This window comes from Sinocyclocheilus grahami, unplaced genomic scaffold, assembly GCF_001515645.1.
Source record: "Sinocyclocheilus grahami isolate Dianchi unplaced genomic scaffold, SAMN03320097.WGS_v1.1 scaffold106.1, whole genome shotgun sequence".
NCBI lineage: Eukaryota > Metazoa > Chordata > Actinopteri > Cypriniformes > Cyprinidae > Sinocyclocheilus > Sinocyclocheilus grahami.
The window spans coordinates 1323750-1340428 of record NW_015505285.1 but is presented as its reverse complement, the minus strand read 5'-3'; the positions used below and the strand labels follow the sequence as shown (position 1 = coordinate 1340428).

Below are 16679 nucleotides of genomic sequence, written 5' to 3'. Positions count from 1 at the left end.
AATCAAAAATTCAGTTAAAAAGACATTTGCCACAGTATAAAAATCTGTAAAATGTAATAAAAACTTGTGAAATGTTGACAGTGAGAAACTGTTAAATATTACAATATGCAGGAATTGTACATTTTAGACCTAGTTGCTTTGTTTCAACATTGATTACAAACCGTTTTCATTTAAAATTATTTTTTATTAGAAATGATTAACCTGTCTGTCCTGCAATAAATGATAAAATCATGTCTACAAACAAATGTATACAAACAACTTCAGCATATGAACACAGGTTGTAGTTTTTTTACACATAACACAGAAACGTAAAAGTCTATGATTAGTGCCCTAATAAGATTTTAAAAATCCATACGCTCTGTAAATTGAAAACAGTTCTGCTCAGTAATGGACAGCAGACTGAATCAAGGATCAAAGCAAATGATACCACATAGAATATGGAAATGAATATCCACACAACATATGTAGGGATATTAAAACCAAGAAGGCAAGGTATTTAATTTAATATTATACATTTAGTATGCTACAATTATGGATTGTTAAGCATACAGTAAATAAAAAGAAACTTAAGAACTGATTTTGCAAAATCTTGTGACTATACTCTTCAATTGCTGTGGAACTATATTAATGTTTTACACATGCTTATATGCATGTATATTTGACCTTTTCAGCTCCTCATAGGTTAAAAAAAGTAGACATTTCTGGAAGAAATATTTGTGCTTAATATTTAAAAAGCACAAGTGTTGAAACTCACACCTGATCAGTGACTTTATATAATGAAAACATAGGTTTGAGTTCATTGAGTCCCAGTTCAAAGATTTGTGTTTAGTTGGGAACAATGGGCTGACTAACAATGACCTGTATTACAAAGTCCTTCTGGATCTTGGTGTCTTGTAAACGTGTTTTATCCGTGAGTAGCTTTCCAGAGAAAAACCAGCGCTGGTGGGCAGTATCAATGTCTTCCTGAATCTGAAGCAGTTTTTTCAGCTGACGAATGGAATTGGCCATCGTGGCGCTGAGGTGAAGGTCTTTTCCGCTGGAGAGACGCACCTTCAGCTGGAACTCCTTCTCCTTCTTCTCCTGTAGCTCAGAGTTTTCAGACACATTATGATCGTTGCACTTGGACACCAGGTTGACTGGAGGAGCCAAGCAGTATGCAGGGAGCTGATAGCGGTTCCCCAGTTCATCATAGCACTCCATAAGGGACCCTGAAAGAGCAAAACAAAAGCTCCAATTCAGCTCAAATGCTGTTGTCATTAAACCAAATGTGTATATTTAGTATGTGTATATGTATGTATATGTATAAACGTTTGGGGTAAGTAAGATTTTTTAAAGTCGCTTATGGTAAATATTATTACGATTTAATTGAACTATTTTCTATTTTAATATATATGACCCTGGATCACAAAACATAAGGGTAAATTTTTCGAAATTGAGATTTATACATCATCTAAAAGCTGAATGAATAAGCTTTCCATTGATGTATGGTTTATTATGATAGGACATTTTTTGGCCGAGATACAACTATTTGAATATCTGGAATCTGAGGGTGAAAAAAAATCTAAATATTGAGAAAATCGCCTTTAAAGTTGTCCAGATGAAGTTCTTAGCAATGCATATTACTAATCAAAAATTAAGTTTTGATATATTTACAGTAGAAAATTTACTAAATATATTCATGGAACATGATCTTTACTTAATGTCCTAATGATTTTTGGCATAAAAGAAAAATCAATAATTTTGACCCATACAATGTATTTTTGGCTATTGCTACAAATATACCCCAGCGACTTAAGATTGGTTTTGTGGTCCAGGGTCACATATTTTAAAATGTAATTTATTTCTGTGATGACAAAGTTTAATTTTCATCAGCCATTACTCTAGTCCTCAGTGTCACATCCTTCAAAAATCATTTTATTTTGCCGATTTGATGCTCAAGTAACTTTTCTTATTATTATCAGTGTTAAAAATGGTTAATATTTTTGTGGAAACCGAAAAAAAATCATGAGTCTTTGATAAACAGCACTTATGGGGGAAAAATTGTAACATTATAAATGTTTTTATTGTCACTTTTGATCAATTTAAAGCAATTTCTTGAATAATTATTGCATTAATAATTCCATTAAAACCAATCGAATGATAATTATAAAAATTTTGTAAGAAAAAAAAGTTGCATTACAGTTACAAAATACAAAACGGAAATATTTTTACTAGATCTGTGTATTAAAATGCTGTTTAAATGTTTACCATGAGGCAGTGTGATGCTGGCTCCATCTACAATAGCCTGCGCCAGTTCATGGTCATTACACGCAATCGCTACAGCTGCAGCTTTCAGTGCATCCCAGATCTCTTTACGGCCATCAAAAGCTGGGGCCGTGTCCCAGAATTCATCTCTTTTACTGCACAGCTGGCCCTCTGTCATAGGATATTCACTTTTCCACTTGGGCTTATTTTTCTTCAGGGGCTCATTGCGTCCTACAGGAGAAAAATACATAAATGTAGAAATGTCACCTGAACAATCTCCTGATCATTTAGATATGCATTAAGTGGCCAGACCGTATCCGGGTGGCATCTGTAAAAATCCTGTTTCGCAAAAATGGTTCTGATTTCTTTTTAAAAACAAGGGCAGCAAATACGTCTTACATAGTACATGTGACATCACAGCTTTTGCCCAAATGAGATTCAGTGGACCTTTCCAAGAATCAGATTTTCCAGAAGCTTCTCTTTGACATGTAGCAAAGATTTCTAAGCTGTTTAAAACTACTTTTCCTTTACATGAACTATGAAGCTATACGGATCAAATGTAAAAATGCAATACAAATTAGCATCTAAACAACAACCTAAATCCCAACAGTCAAGCCAGCCCAGCTCAATGTCGACTAAAGAGGAAGAGCTCATGTACAGTAGGTCAAAGGGAAATCCCTTTGAAGGCTATTGGCTCAGACCATAAGTGGCTGAATCATCAAAATTCTAGGCAAGTTTCTTCAGATGTGGTTGACTTTGGAAATGAAGTATTGGATTTCAGTGCATTTAAATAATGATAATATAAGTGATATAAATAATGAGTTAAAAATCATATTTACATAATCAAACATTAAGCCCCACATAGCTACAAACCCTGCTTTAAAGGAATAGTTCACCCAAAAATGAAAATACTGTCATCTTTTACTCACCCTCTACTTGTTCCAAACCTGTATGAGTTTCTTTCTTCTGTTGAACACAAAAGAAGATACCTTTTTGGTAACAGTTGACAGTAGGCACTGACCTTCATAGTATTTTTTGCCATACTATGGAAGTCAATGGCAACCGTTAACTGTTTGGTTACCAACATTCTTTAAAATATATTTTTTGTGTTCAACAGAAGAAAGAAACTCACACAGGTTTGGAACAAGTGGAGGGTGAGTAAATGGTGACAGTTTTTTCATTTTTGGGTGAACTATCCCTTTAAGCACAGTGTCTTCCATAGGTCGCACAGACAACAGTCATGATTTCATTATAAAATATTGATAGAAACATCCAAAATATGCATGGTATTTTTGGAGGGCAGCCCTTTCATTTGGCCAGAAAGAGCAAAAGTCCTCCAGTGAGATCACAGTCTAAATCTGGGCTCTGCAGACTCCTGTGTTCCCAGGGCTCTGGTTCTGCATTCAGCATTGGCACACCGGGTGAGACTCACCCTGATGAGCATGTTGGTCATTGCCAACTAAGACATTGTAAGTCAAGTCTTTAATGTCTCAGACTGGCATCATGTCTTTTTTAAGAGGGTAAATGTCCCATGTCAGTCCGTCACCATATGGGGTATGTCCAGAGGGCAGGAGAACACGAGTCAGCCAATGACTGTGAAGACGATTATAATAATTTACATCAAAATCACAGCTTACAGACTGCAGAATTTGACTAAGAGCATGTACAATGTGTAATTTTACCTTCTCTTTTCTACACCAAAGAAAACCTTCCAGTTGTTAAGTTTACCATAACTAAAAGGATTACGATAGACCTTTAAAAAGAGAGAAATGGTCAAATCATAGATCAAAAATAATTATAAAATGTGTTATAGTATTGACATAATTACCAGAGATCAAACAATAGGAAGAAAATAAATTCCAATCAAACTTACCTTTCCACGTTTTCCCAAACGTTTGGCCTCTTTGTTGTTTATATGGCGTTCAATGCTGGTTTCTCCACGGGTGATAAGTACAGCATGCCACAGTGTGAGAGCTCCTAGGGCGACTGACACTGTGCTGATGGAAAAAACAGCAAACATAACAAAAGATGTGAGTCTATGGAAATAGTAAAACCAGTACTGGGGCCGGAGTGAAAGAATAGACTACCTTGTAAGGACCCACATGTAGATAACACTCTTGTGAAACATCCTGTCTTTGTAGGTGTATGGAGGTAGTGAAATTTCCTGTCCATTGCAAAAGCAAAAAATATTTTACATTATTCAAAATATAATGCATCATAATGAATATAATTTACATTAATAAAATATAGCAATATACTTGAAGATAATTTTATAAATATAAAGATTTAAAATATTATGTGAATACTGAGTTATATGAGTGCAACTACTGCATGTTATTTATGCATACATACTAATGTTCAAATATTTGGGTTTAGTAAGATCTTTTAATGCTTTTTTAAAAAAGTCTCCTATGCTCACCAAGGCTGCAATTATTCAATTAAAACACAGTAAAAACAGTAATATTGTGAAACGTTATTACTATTTACAACAAAGGATCTATTTGAATACATTTCAAACTAAAATGTATCCCTGTGATAGCAAAGCTGAATTTTCAGCAGCCATGACTCAAGTGTCAGATGATCCTTCAGAAATCATTCTAATGTGCTCAAGAAACATTTCCTGTTATCGTCAAACTAAGAACTACACATGCGCAGTGTTTCTGATTCATTGCTCCAAATGGAAATTGTAGATAGCACCAGATAGTACCAAGCAGAGCTTAAAAAGTCTAAAGTTCACCAGTAAATCCCCCTCATCTAATTGTAAGTAATACTCATTTAAATATGCGCTGTTAGCATTGGGATAGGTTAGGTCAGAAATAATTTGTTGGTTTTCATAGCATGCTGTTTGTTTAAGAGTGTAAAATAATGAACCGTGATACATAAAACAAAAATTACAGCTCTAGAGCCAAAGCAACAGCAGGAAAAACGACTTGAGCCACCTGTACTCCCTTCCCAGCCACGCCTTCTGGCGGGACAATGCCGATGAGCAACCCAATCCCTGTCACCGGGACACCCTGTTTCTCCACTTCCAAGTGTCTGAATTGCTATGGAATGGCAGAGAGACAGCTGGCAGTTAAACATGCCCACTACACCACTTTAAGAACAGAAAGAGAAAAGGAGAGACACAACCATTCAGAAAGAGAGGAGTTAAACGCTATCTACCTTATTCATTAGAATAAGTAAAGGAAAAAAAACAATGCCCACGGAGGTGTTTTCAAGCTTCAAAATGTTACGATACAAAGACAGAGTTATACTAAATGGAAAAGAGCAAAGACAAAACAACAAATGTATTAAAAAAACAAAGCCTTACATCTATGGCATTGTATGCATCGATAAACAGATTGCGACCGCTGATGCTGCAATACATGCAGCCCAAAGTCAAAAAGACACAAAAGGAGAAGAAGTAACGATGATTGTAATGGCCAACACAGTTGTTAAGCCAAGCTGAATATCAATAATTAAGGACTTAACTACACAGAAGTGGAAAAAGATGAATTGCATCTAGGCTGTTAAAAAAATAATTCACCAAATGTAATTTCAATTCTATCTAAATTCAATTTAAATGTAAATTTGATTGTTACTTACTCACATTTGAGTCATTCTAAACCTTTACTACTTTTGTTCCCCTGTGGAACGCAAAAGGGAAACTGGAGAGCAACAATGCCTGTCAAGCTTTCCAGCTGCCTTTTCAGTATTTTTCCAACAGGGATTTTTTTAATAAAGTCTTTGTTAAAAAGTTATAAGCCATGAACAAATCCAACTAGCTACAAGGCGATTCATAATATTACAAATTTTGATTTGACCCAAAAAAGTATTTGAAAATTGGACAAAAATACAATGGTACAAGTACTTAAAGAAATACTTCAGTTAAACATAAAAGAAGATATTTGACCTCCATAGTAGTTTTTCCCATTCTTTTTTATGTTCAACAGAAGAGAGAAAATTTTCACTTTTGGGTAAACTATACTTTTAATGGTTTTAATAAGGGAAATATCTACAATACCATGAAGAATTTTAAATGACAATCATAACAAAAAGCAATGGATAATTATAAAACTACTGATTTAAAGATGTTGAATATGTATATAGAAAGATTATATTAAATGTTTATTTCAGAATTAATATTTATATATATATACAAACATGTAAGCAGGGGGGGGGGCACTAAAGTGTTCTTTTGGGTCAATCTGTTTGTTTAGTTTCTAGAGTAGCTTTTCCACAAGGAATTTTGTTAGTAAACATGATTATTAAAAAATATATATATGTTCAAATAACGTGAGCTGATGGATTCAACAAAAGTAAACAACTTTGTAGCTCACAGTAGGTTTTGTAAATTATCATTTAAAAAAAACTGTTGAATTCTATTCTGAAAACTGTTCTTGTCAGTCTTTTCCATGCAGTTATAATAAATGAATGCAATACAACTTGTGTATAGTTTGCATCAACATGAATCTGAATAAATGATGACAGAATTGTCATTTTTGGATGAACTATTCCTTTAAACTGAATGTTTAACTAAAAAAACATAGCCAGTATATAAGAATTTTAGAGTAAAATAAGACCAAATGGGTGCACTCTTTACAAAATGTATTGTGATTTAAAAAGGATACGGCAATGATGATCCATTTTTAGAATACATCTGTAGAGAAAGATACAGGGATGTTGTTACATGTGAGTTTCTTACAATAATATTATTCAATGCAGCTGACACGGAGTCACCAGTCAGATTTTATAAGCCTGTTGGGACAGCGAAAACTGTGTGTCTCTTACGTTTTACAGATGCCACAGTGATGACTTCGTGCTGGTTTAGGAATGACACACTTTTTACAGAACGACACAAACGGGACCTCGTTTTTCATCTGAAACACAATGTGAAGAAAGAAAGAGGAACTGTCATGTCAAGAATGACATTGAACACAAACTTCTGGTGTGTGTGTGTGTGCACACTTCTTCAAGGGTGCCAAACCTTTGGAGGGTATCCAGGAGGAGTGTTTGTGGCTTTGTAGTAATGGAAGACAATCATGACCAAGATCCAATTCCCGTAACAAATGTGCCACATCATCCAGCCAAGAGAGTACGTTTGGAGGACCAGCGGTAGAAGGCAGTAGTATGCGATGAAAACCACAGAACTGGTAAGAGCTACTACTAAAAACACAAAAACCTTAAGAGAACAGAAAAAGCGCAGAGTGTAAGAAAAACAAACCAACATTGCAACAAAACAACATGATGGTAATTGTGAGATTTACCATTCCAAACCATCGTGTGACAACCTCCACCATCCAAAACACTGGTTCAAGGATGCAGTCCAGTACCACTTCAGAGTTAGTGAGCGAGTTAAAATAAAGGGATTTGAAGATCAGTTTGATGTAGCTCACAGGCTGCCTCAGTCTTCTGGGCATGCGGCTGCGACTGTGTCTGCCACATCCGCGCATGCATCGCAGCAGCAGGTGCATGACAGTAGAGCAGGGACGCATGTTCAGCCCCTGTAAAGACAAGATCTTATCTTTTAATAACCTGTTCGAACATCCTGAATATCGGCACAAGCAAGTTCCTCTGCATACGGCCTGCAATTTGCTCACTGACAGTTGCCCTCATGCTGAACCTGTAAGACAATTAGATTAATCAAGCATCCTTCTAAGCAGATGGTGTGGATTGATATAAACCAATAATGCAAGCATGGTTTAGTTTTCTGATACCCCTGAATTATCTAACATAATACAAATATTCGAAAGGTTGATGACCTCTTTTGTTCAGTCTTTAGAAAGCAGCATACTTTACATGATTGCACTGATAATAACAATGCACCTACAACACCCTGCCCTTTTAAGTTTACTTAGATTTAGAAATAAAACTCGGGGATGGTTAGGCTAGTGACTAATGCATCTTTCCGTGGATTTGTAGTTGTAATCAAACCATTAATCTTATTAGAAATGTTTCAAGCCGTCCCTTAAAGAGGCGCTGGATGTGAATTTAGATTAATATATGCATAAACAAAGATCTGGGATGATGATGAGAAACTTTATTTATTTAAAAACGTAAGGCAAAACACAAAATCAGTGGCAAGACAATACATTTATTAATCATATAGGTGTGTCCCCAGTTAGAATTCAAAAAATTTTAATGCTAGCACTGCATGCCTAGACGTTGTCAAATTGATACATGTGAGCGTCGACGGATCTGGACAGTCTACATTCCGGTCACACTAGTGAATGTGGAGGGAACACCACCACCCATATGACATAACATTGTAATTGTGACAGACATAAGCAGAAAGAGATGTAATAGTTATAGTGGCCAGTAGATACTGTAAGATTTGTGTAAAAATGGTCAACATCATACACACCCCATGTCATAAACAGACTATAATCTTAGGGACAGATCGTGCGTCTGTGCCTCTAAAATTATAATTAAGAGAAATACACTCAAAGATATTGTTAAGTTAGTACAACACAGTCTCAAAATGAAATATCTACAATATATAGTTACATATAAAAATATACTATCTATATGCCTGTCTGTTTTTCATTTATCTATCATCTGTCCAATACACACTCATATATAGATACATAAATATACGTGTATATATATATATGTCTCTGTATACCGCACAAGGATTAAACAAAGGATAACAGTGATGTTTAGCACCTCGACCTGACTGAATCAAACAGCAAGAGCTAAACATCAAAGAGCACAGCATGGCAGAAGAGAAACTTTATTTATTTAAAAACGTAAGGCAAAACACAAAATCAGTGGCAAGACAATACATTTATTAATCATATAGGTGTGTCCCCAGTTAGAATTCAAAAAATTTTAATGCTAGCACTGCATGCCTAGACGTTGTCAAATTGAGACATGTGAGCGTCGACGGATCTGGACAGTCTACATTCCGGTCACACTAGTGAATGTGGAGGGAACACCACCACCCATATGATATAACATTGTAATTGTGACAGACATAAGCAGAAAGAGATGTAATAGTTATAGTGGCCAGTAGATACTGTAAGATTTGTGTAAAAATGGTCAACATCATACACACCCCCCATGTCATAAACAGACTATAATCTTAGGGACAGATCGTGAGTCTGTGCCTCTAAAATTATAATTAAGAGAAATACACTCAAAGATATTGTTAAGTTAGTACAACACAGTCTCAAAATGAAATATCTACAATATATAGTTACATATAAAAATATACTATCTATCTGCCTGTCTGTTTTTCATTTATCTATCATCTGTCCAATACACACTCATATATAGATACATAAATATACGTGTATATATATATATATGTCTCTGTATACCGCACAAGGATTAAACAAAGGATATATATATATATACATATATAGATATCTATATATTTCGGCACAGACGGAGATAAATAATTGGAAGCAGCAGTTTCTATCCCTTTGATTTCATCTGCTGTCTGTCGCTCAGGGATGTGAGCTCAGCTGTCACGCTGAGAATTCTGGGAATTGTAGTTTAAGGCGTGGAAAGCGGAAATATTATCTGGGAATATTTTTTATAATGTATATTTTTATATTATTAATAATCAAAATTACGTTATATTGTGTGGTATTTAATGAATTAATGGCATTTAGGTTCTATTTTTATAGGATTTAAGACAAACTGCAGCAGGGAATTGTGGGAATTGCAGTTTGATTCATGTCCAAGTCATTTTCGCGAATCGGTTCTTTCGAAGGAACGGCTCAAGAAACAATTCAGTGATTCTTTTACGTCCGAACGTAATTGCTGCATGCGTGGGCTCGGTAAAATCAGAGATGCGGCTTTGCTCAAATCTTCTCTAAAGTGGCCCAATAAAGGCATATTACGTGTTTACGTATTACGTGTTCTGTTTTCTATAACGTTGTACTATTTCCTAGTTTGTTGCAGTCATGAATAACCAGTCCATAACATCTAACTCACAATAACCATTAACTTATTTAAAACGCGATTATAATTTGCATTTACATTGCTAAAAAATTTACACCTATTGGTTGAAAATGCTGTTTAAATAACCCGGACCTATTTCTGAACCTGTTCTGTTCAACCAATGCATTGAGAAGATCCGACTCACAAGAACAATTCGTTCAGGATTCGGATAACAATAGTAGATGTTCACACGTGCTAAGGGCACTGCGTGGGTCGAAATAGTACAAGAGATGGCATTCAGTTTCAACTTCGATGTTCCTTTACAGACAAACGAAACAAACGATAAAGAAAACAAAGACGACAAAGCAAAAGAATTGGATCTTAAGTGCTCGGTAAGGGAATTTATTATTAGCTTGTTAAAACCCGCTATTTCTTGGCTAATTCTGCAAGACAGCTGACTGTAAAATCTAAAATTATGATTGAAATGTACAGCACACTTTAAATTCTAGGACTAGATGATATTCCATTTTAACAGTTAATGTGAAAGCGTAAATCAACAATATGTGGGGGTATTTACTCAAGCTTACACCCCATGTTGTGATTACATCTGTCAAGATCATATGCACATTGTATTCTTTCCATAGGAAGTCAGTGCAACCGTCCCAAAGCAGATAAAGGATGCTGTAGAGCACCAACCTTTGTTGGATCCTCTGTCCCAAATTGAGAACTGGGTGCCTGAAACCATCACCATAGGTGCCCTGCCTCCCCTGCTCTGTCTCAATGAATCAGTGTTTGAGAAGACTGCTCCTGAACGAGAGGACAGTGAGGAGATACTGGCCAAAACACTGACTCAAAACTCAGACCTCATCTCTGGAGTCTATGAGGGTGGACTTAAGATATGGGAATGCACTTACGATCTACTTGAGTACATTGATGATGAAGGAGAGACCTTCGCTGGGAAAAGAGTGTTAGACTTAGGCTGTGGAGCTGGTCTACTTGGCATACTTGCATTGAAGAGAGGAGCCAGCAAAGTTGCTTTCCAGGATTATAACAGCACTGTGATAGAGCAGTTAACAGTGCCAAATGTTTTTCTCAATTGTGAAGATGATGAAAATGAAGAGAAAAATAGCAGCCCACCGTGTAAGAGAAAAGCCCTGAATGCAACAGAGAAATTACGAGATCGTTGTGGTTTCTTCTCAGGCGACTGGAACTCTTTTCTCACACTTATGCAAAATAAAACCCCATCACCGAAATATGACATTATCTTCACATCAGAAACCATATATAACACGGACTACTACTCTTCACTTCATAATGTGTTTTGTGACCTGCTTGATGAGAATGGCATTGTTTATTTGGCAACCAAATCTCACTATTTTGGAGTGGGAGGTGGCCTTTGTCTGTTTGAGAAGTTTGTGGAGCAGAAAAATGTCCTTCAAATCAGATATTTGAAGGATGTGGAACAAGGTCTTAAGAGACATGTTGTATCATTGACATTCAAATTGTATTGATTAATGTGCAATTATAGTGCAAGTTAACATAAAATAATGGATGCATATTCTTTTTGGCCAAATGAATGGTTATGAGATCCTAAATTGTGATTGGTGTAAATAACTAATTTTAAAACAGCAAGAGCACCATCACTGAAACTGGAGTTTGGTGAAACACTCCGAAGATTTGTAGAAGTCAGTGTTCAATTTGCAATAAAGCACTGCAAAACCATCATCAAATAAACAAGAACTGACACAAGTTTACATGTACCAGCATACATCAAGCAGAATCCAACAGGCCAACAGACAGTCTCAACACTGGTTTAATGTGAAAAGAAATGTACTTGGAGATGCCACATTGACAACAGTTGACCAAAAGTGGAGACAAAGTAAATTATGGAATGAATTACATAATGACAAATCCAAACAAAAATATGTGGTCCTTGTAAACTGTTTAAGTAATAAATACTCACAACCATTTCAAACGGGTTACATATTGGTCCTATATTTTTTAACTTGTATATATATTTCTATATAGCTCTGTCTCATTGATGTTAAATATGGGAGTATATATGCTATTTCTTGGCTTTGCCCTGTGCTGCCACAGCTTCCATGGCTTTGCGAACAGTTTCCTCGTCTCCGAGGAACTGCATGGGCTTGATGGGCTTCAGGTTCTTGTCCAGCTCATAAAGAATAGGGATGCCTGTGGGCAGATTCAGCTCCATGATGGCCTCCTCAGACATACCTGTAAGTGTGAAGAAACAAACTGAGACTATGGAAGAAATTAAATTGAAATAATCTGTGGTGACTCCACAAGTCATTTTTATATTATCCATTTTAATTTTAAAGTTTGAGTAATTTTTGTGTTTTGTTTTATTAGTTTTTTTATGTGTCTAAATAGTTTTTATTAATTTAAGTTACTTTAGTACATCAAGTTTAATTAAATGAAAATGAGAAATGCCTTGGCAACTAGCTTACATTTAAAAAATAAAAAGTTTTTATTTTATTTGATTTCAGGTAACGTTACTTTAAAAAATCTTTATGAAAGATTCTATTAATTTCCATGACTTTTCCAGATATGGAAATCATATTTAAAGGATTTAAATAATGGTGAGAACCTTGAACAAGGGATTGAAATTATACTGTGGGATAATTACCTTCTAAGTGCTTCACAATGCCTCTCAAACTGTTTCCATGAGCAGCAATCAACACTCTCTTTCCCTCCTTGATTTGAGGCACAATCTCCTCATTCCAGAAGGGTAGGGCCCGTGCAATAGTGTCCTTCAGACTCTCACAAGAAGGCAGCTGGTCCTCGGTCAAATCAGCATAACGTCTGTCCTATAGAAAGACAAGACATCCCACAAGACAAAATTGGTGCATGCATTACTCAAATGTTCTATAAACATATCACCACCGTGTAATAGTTCTGCTCTTTTAATCTAATAGAAATTCTTGACATGTTAGTTTGTTCTAGGTCAGGGGTCGGCAACCCGTGGCTCTTTCATCCCTCTGCAGTGGCTCCCTGTAGCATGGGTATACAATACGCGGGGGAGGTGTCCTCCTGACTTTTAATAAATCCTAAACTCTTCCCATTCACTTTTTCTTGGGCAAGTGTGTTCACATAGAGGTTTTCAAGGGCCAATGTGAATAAATCTAGATTTAAATTAAAAGAGACAAGATAGTCACGTCGTTTTGGATACGTTTTATTCTTATCCAAAACGATGTGAACATCACAGAGTGCTGAACACTCTCATGCGCTGTGTTTCATTCATACTCGAAGCCGGAGGACACTCTCGTACAGAAAGTTCAAAATGGACTCATGATAGAAGTAACTTTTGACGCCAGGAAATCCCTAATATGGACAAAGGCATCGCTGTAGCTAAGCTGAATAACAAGCATAAACCTTAAGTGATGAAACGTGAAGAAAATAAACGATTGCGACAATATATGGTTTATATGTGTTTTTCAAGTCTTTTATATGAATGATACAGTAGTAATTGACATAGCATTAATTACAGTACAGAAGCTATACAATATATTTTCTGTCTTATTCTATGATAAAAATTGAAAAAGTCTTTGTAGTATATAAAGTATTATACTGATTATACGATATATGATTATATAACCATCAAATTTACATTAGTAAAATATATATAAAAAATATTATAGAAGACAAATGATTGGTTATTGTCCAGCAGTGTATTTTATTTCTTAGCCAATTAAAAGTAAGAGATAAGAAATGTTATTTTTTTGTAAATTAGACATACATAAATAAATATTATTAGGCCTATTATTATTATTATTATTATTACTACTACATTTGACATTTCTGTCCCCCTCACTTCTGAAATGATTGCTACTCCCCTGCCCTGTAACATAACTGAATATAACACTTTAGCTTATGCTGTGTTATCTTTATTTGGGGATCAAATATTTTGTGGCTCCACGTGAATTTTATTTGGTGGGAAAGGGGCCAAAATGGCTCTTTTGACGTTGAAGGTTGCAGATGCCTGTTCTAGGTCATAGGAAAACCAGAGTTTTCCTATGACCTATGAAATACTATCAACATTTGTAAGCGGTTTCCTATACAAATAAGGTTTGAACTTTGTTTTCTGAGTCTTTGCACTGATTAACTACTAGGACGTCAATTTCAATGTGTAACATCAACATGCTGCAACAAATTTGGTTTTCAGACTCATGAGTTGGTATAATGCATGTTAAAATGGATGTATGAACTCTATGATTTTCGTTGTATGGGATGTAAGAACGCAGATAATAAAAAAGTTGATAGGCATGCTGTCATCATGCAATTTCATCCATTCAGAAAGCTAAAAACTAAGTACATCCTCACCATATGCATTTATACACTTATGAGTCATGTCTTATATATTTTGAGAATCTATGGAATCTAAGAAGGGGGAGTGGCTAATTATGAAGACAAATACATCCAAAATATGCATTTGAATGCAACAAATTGAGGGTTTAAAGTACCATAATGAATAAAAGATGCTGAAGACCCCACCTTGCTGATGATGCTGTAAAAGTCATGATCTGCATCCATAGTCGGTGGAGGGATGTCATAGGAGCGCCTCCAAATCTTAACCTGGGCTTCACCATGCTTGGCTGCAGTCTCAGCCTTGTTTAACCCAGTGAGACCACCATAATGGCGTTCATTCAGGCGCCAGGTCCTGTGCACAGGCAGCCACATCTGATCAATACTGTCCAAAACAATCCATAACGTCCGGATGGCCCTCTTCAGTACCGAGGTATAACAAATGTCAAACTCAAACCCTGCATCTGCAAAGACACAGTATATGGAACACAGAATTCAACATAATACAACTTAATATATTATGATAGTAATTTATTTTTCTTATAATTAAAATATTATTTAATGCACATTTAATACAGCATAGCCCTAATACGGAATTAAAACTATACAAATTAATATTACAATAACTTATTTTAAAAATTTAGAATATTAAATGTAGATAATATTTTGTTATAGTTATTAAAATAATATAATATTACATTATAATTATTAAAATATTCTAATTTATAATATATATTATATACAAAATGCATAACTGTAAACGCGTCAGTCACTTTATTGCATCCCTGACTGGAAAATTCAGCATGTGAACAAAATCACGTCCTGTGTTGCACGTTCGCATCAGATAGGCCCCGCCCTCTACCCGTCAGTAAAAGGAAAACCGCCAGCTTATTGGTTCAGATCGTACACGCGTCATGTCGGAGGCGGGGCTGTGCCGGGCATGCACACAGTCTTCTGAAAGTCATTTGAATTTTCCGGTTTGACTTTTATTATTTAAAATGTAAAAATCTCAAAGCAAGCATTAATAAAACAACGTGGGCAAAGGGACACTCAGTTAAGACATAACGCACATGTTCTTTCAAAAACTAAACTAGAGCTAATCTGCTGATATACATAGGACAGCAGATTTACAACGCTCATTCACAAATCATAATGCTGGAAAATATAATACTATACAAACCTTTTAAAGCTTGACCGCCTTTCTTTGCCTCCTGAGCCCCTGTCTCGCTCAGGTCCGCGTCGAACCAACCACAGAAGCGATTCTCCTGATTCCAGCAGCTCTCGCCATGGCGAATGAGAACCAGCTTGTATGCAGCCATTTGAGACAAATAATAAAGGTAGCAGCTAAAGACAGCACAGTGAGCTCTGAGCTCTGATCGAACAGGTTGTTAAGCTCTGTAAAGAGTACTGTCAAAAAGACCCTCCTATCATCTCAGTCCGTAATGAATGACGCTCCGACCTCCCCAGCTCAACGCTCAACCAATCAAAGCCTCGGACCGATGCGCAACCATGTGAAACTGCAAACACGACATGGAAAAAACCGTGACCTTCCTGTATTTTGAATGAATATTTTATAGTAAACCTCCTGCTGTAAACCCCCGGTTCAAAATGTTTTAGTAAGAATAAAAAGGAGTATAATATATTTCATCGTTCATAGTTCATCGACCCTTACCAGAGAAAAACAGTATTATAAATCATTCAACTAAAGGAGGATTGTAACTTCCCGTTAGAGTTCATTGGGTGTATCTTGGAGATGAGGTTCTGGAGAGCCAATCAAAAGTTACTTTTTTAGGTGTGGGCGGAGTTTAGCCAGGGAGCCTGTCTGAAATGAGCAGTTCGAGTGAATGCTGCAGTTGGTATATGAATGAAACATAGTAACTATTAATCTTGAGTATCTTGATAGTAACTATTAATCTTTAACTATACATCTTTGACTTTTTTATTCGAAATGTATGTACACAACTGCAGATCTGACCATAATCTGATGTTAAATGACTCATGATCACTCATTATGAGTAGATGAAAACTGCATTTTGCCACACCTTTTATTCCAGTGGGTATTTTTCTGGGTTGGCTCTTTTTGAAAATCAGCCTACAAAAAGCTATTGAACATTTCCACTGTTATTTATTGCCCAGGAATAAAAACAATCTTGTCACAGTGGAGCCTTCCATTAAACTAAAGACCTTGCCTTGCTTACTTTAGTCTGCATACTTAAGATTTCTGTTGCCCATTACTCTGACTC

At 35.8% G+C, this 16679-nt stretch overlaps 4 protein-coding genes across 5 annotated transcripts; 1 reads left to right on the top strand and 3 right to left on the bottom strand.

The window, feature by feature from the left end:
* Positions 1-579: 579 nt before the first annotated feature.
* On the bottom strand, positions 580-2572 carry LOC107588694 (ubiquitin domain-containing protein 1-like). Its single transcript, XM_016276904.1, has 3 exons — positions 2557-2572; positions 2248-2475; positions 580-1208 (listed from the first exon to the last, which is right to left on the bottom strand). The coding sequence occupies exons 1-3, from the start codon at positions 2570-2572 to the stop codon at positions 826-828; spliced, it is 627 nt and encodes a 208-aa protein (XP_016132390.1). The 3' UTR covers positions 580-825.
* An 830-nt stretch (positions 2573-3402) lies between these two features.
* zdhhc16a (zinc finger DHHC-type palmitoyltransferase 16a) lies at positions 3403-7742 on the bottom strand. 2 transcript variants are annotated; one of them, XM_016276947.1, is made up of 10 exons: positions 7491-7742; positions 7211-7405; positions 7015-7103; positions 6855-6883; positions 5555-5688; positions 5184-5288; positions 4332-4408; positions 4118-4241; positions 3927-3997; positions 3403-3837 (listed from the first exon to the last, which is right to left on the bottom strand). In XM_016276947.1, exons 1-10 carry the CDS (start codon positions 7716-7718, stop codon positions 3735-3737), a joined length of 1155 nt encoding a protein of 384 aa, XP_016132433.1. In that variant the 5' UTR covers positions 7719-7742; the 3' UTR covers positions 3403-3734. The 2 variants fall into 2 exon arrangements, with proteins under 2 accessions (XP_016132433.1, XP_016132434.1); XM_016276948.1 differs by lacking the exon at positions 5184-5288.
* A 2568-nt stretch (positions 7743-10310) lies between these two features.
* On the top strand, positions 10311-12184 carry mettl18 (methyltransferase 18, RPL3 N3-histidine). Its single transcript, XM_016276761.1, has 2 exons — positions 10311-10505; positions 10758-12184. The coding sequence occupies exons 1-2, from the start codon at positions 10356-10358 to the stop codon at positions 11622-11624; spliced, it is 1017 nt and encodes a 338-aa protein (XP_016132247.1). The 5' UTR covers positions 10311-10355; the 3' UTR covers positions 11625-12184.
* On the bottom strand, positions 12075-15861 carry pgam1a (phosphoglycerate mutase 1a). The gene is made up of 4 exons (XM_016276762.1): positions 15617-15861; positions 14626-14900; positions 12761-12941; positions 12075-12348 (listed from the first exon to the last, which is right to left on the bottom strand). The coding sequence occupies exons 1-4, from the start codon at positions 15753-15755 to the stop codon at positions 12179-12181; spliced, it is 765 nt and encodes a 254-aa protein (XP_016132248.1). The 5' UTR covers positions 15756-15861; the 3' UTR covers positions 12075-12178.
* Between the last annotated feature and the right edge of the window lie 818 nt (positions 15862-16679).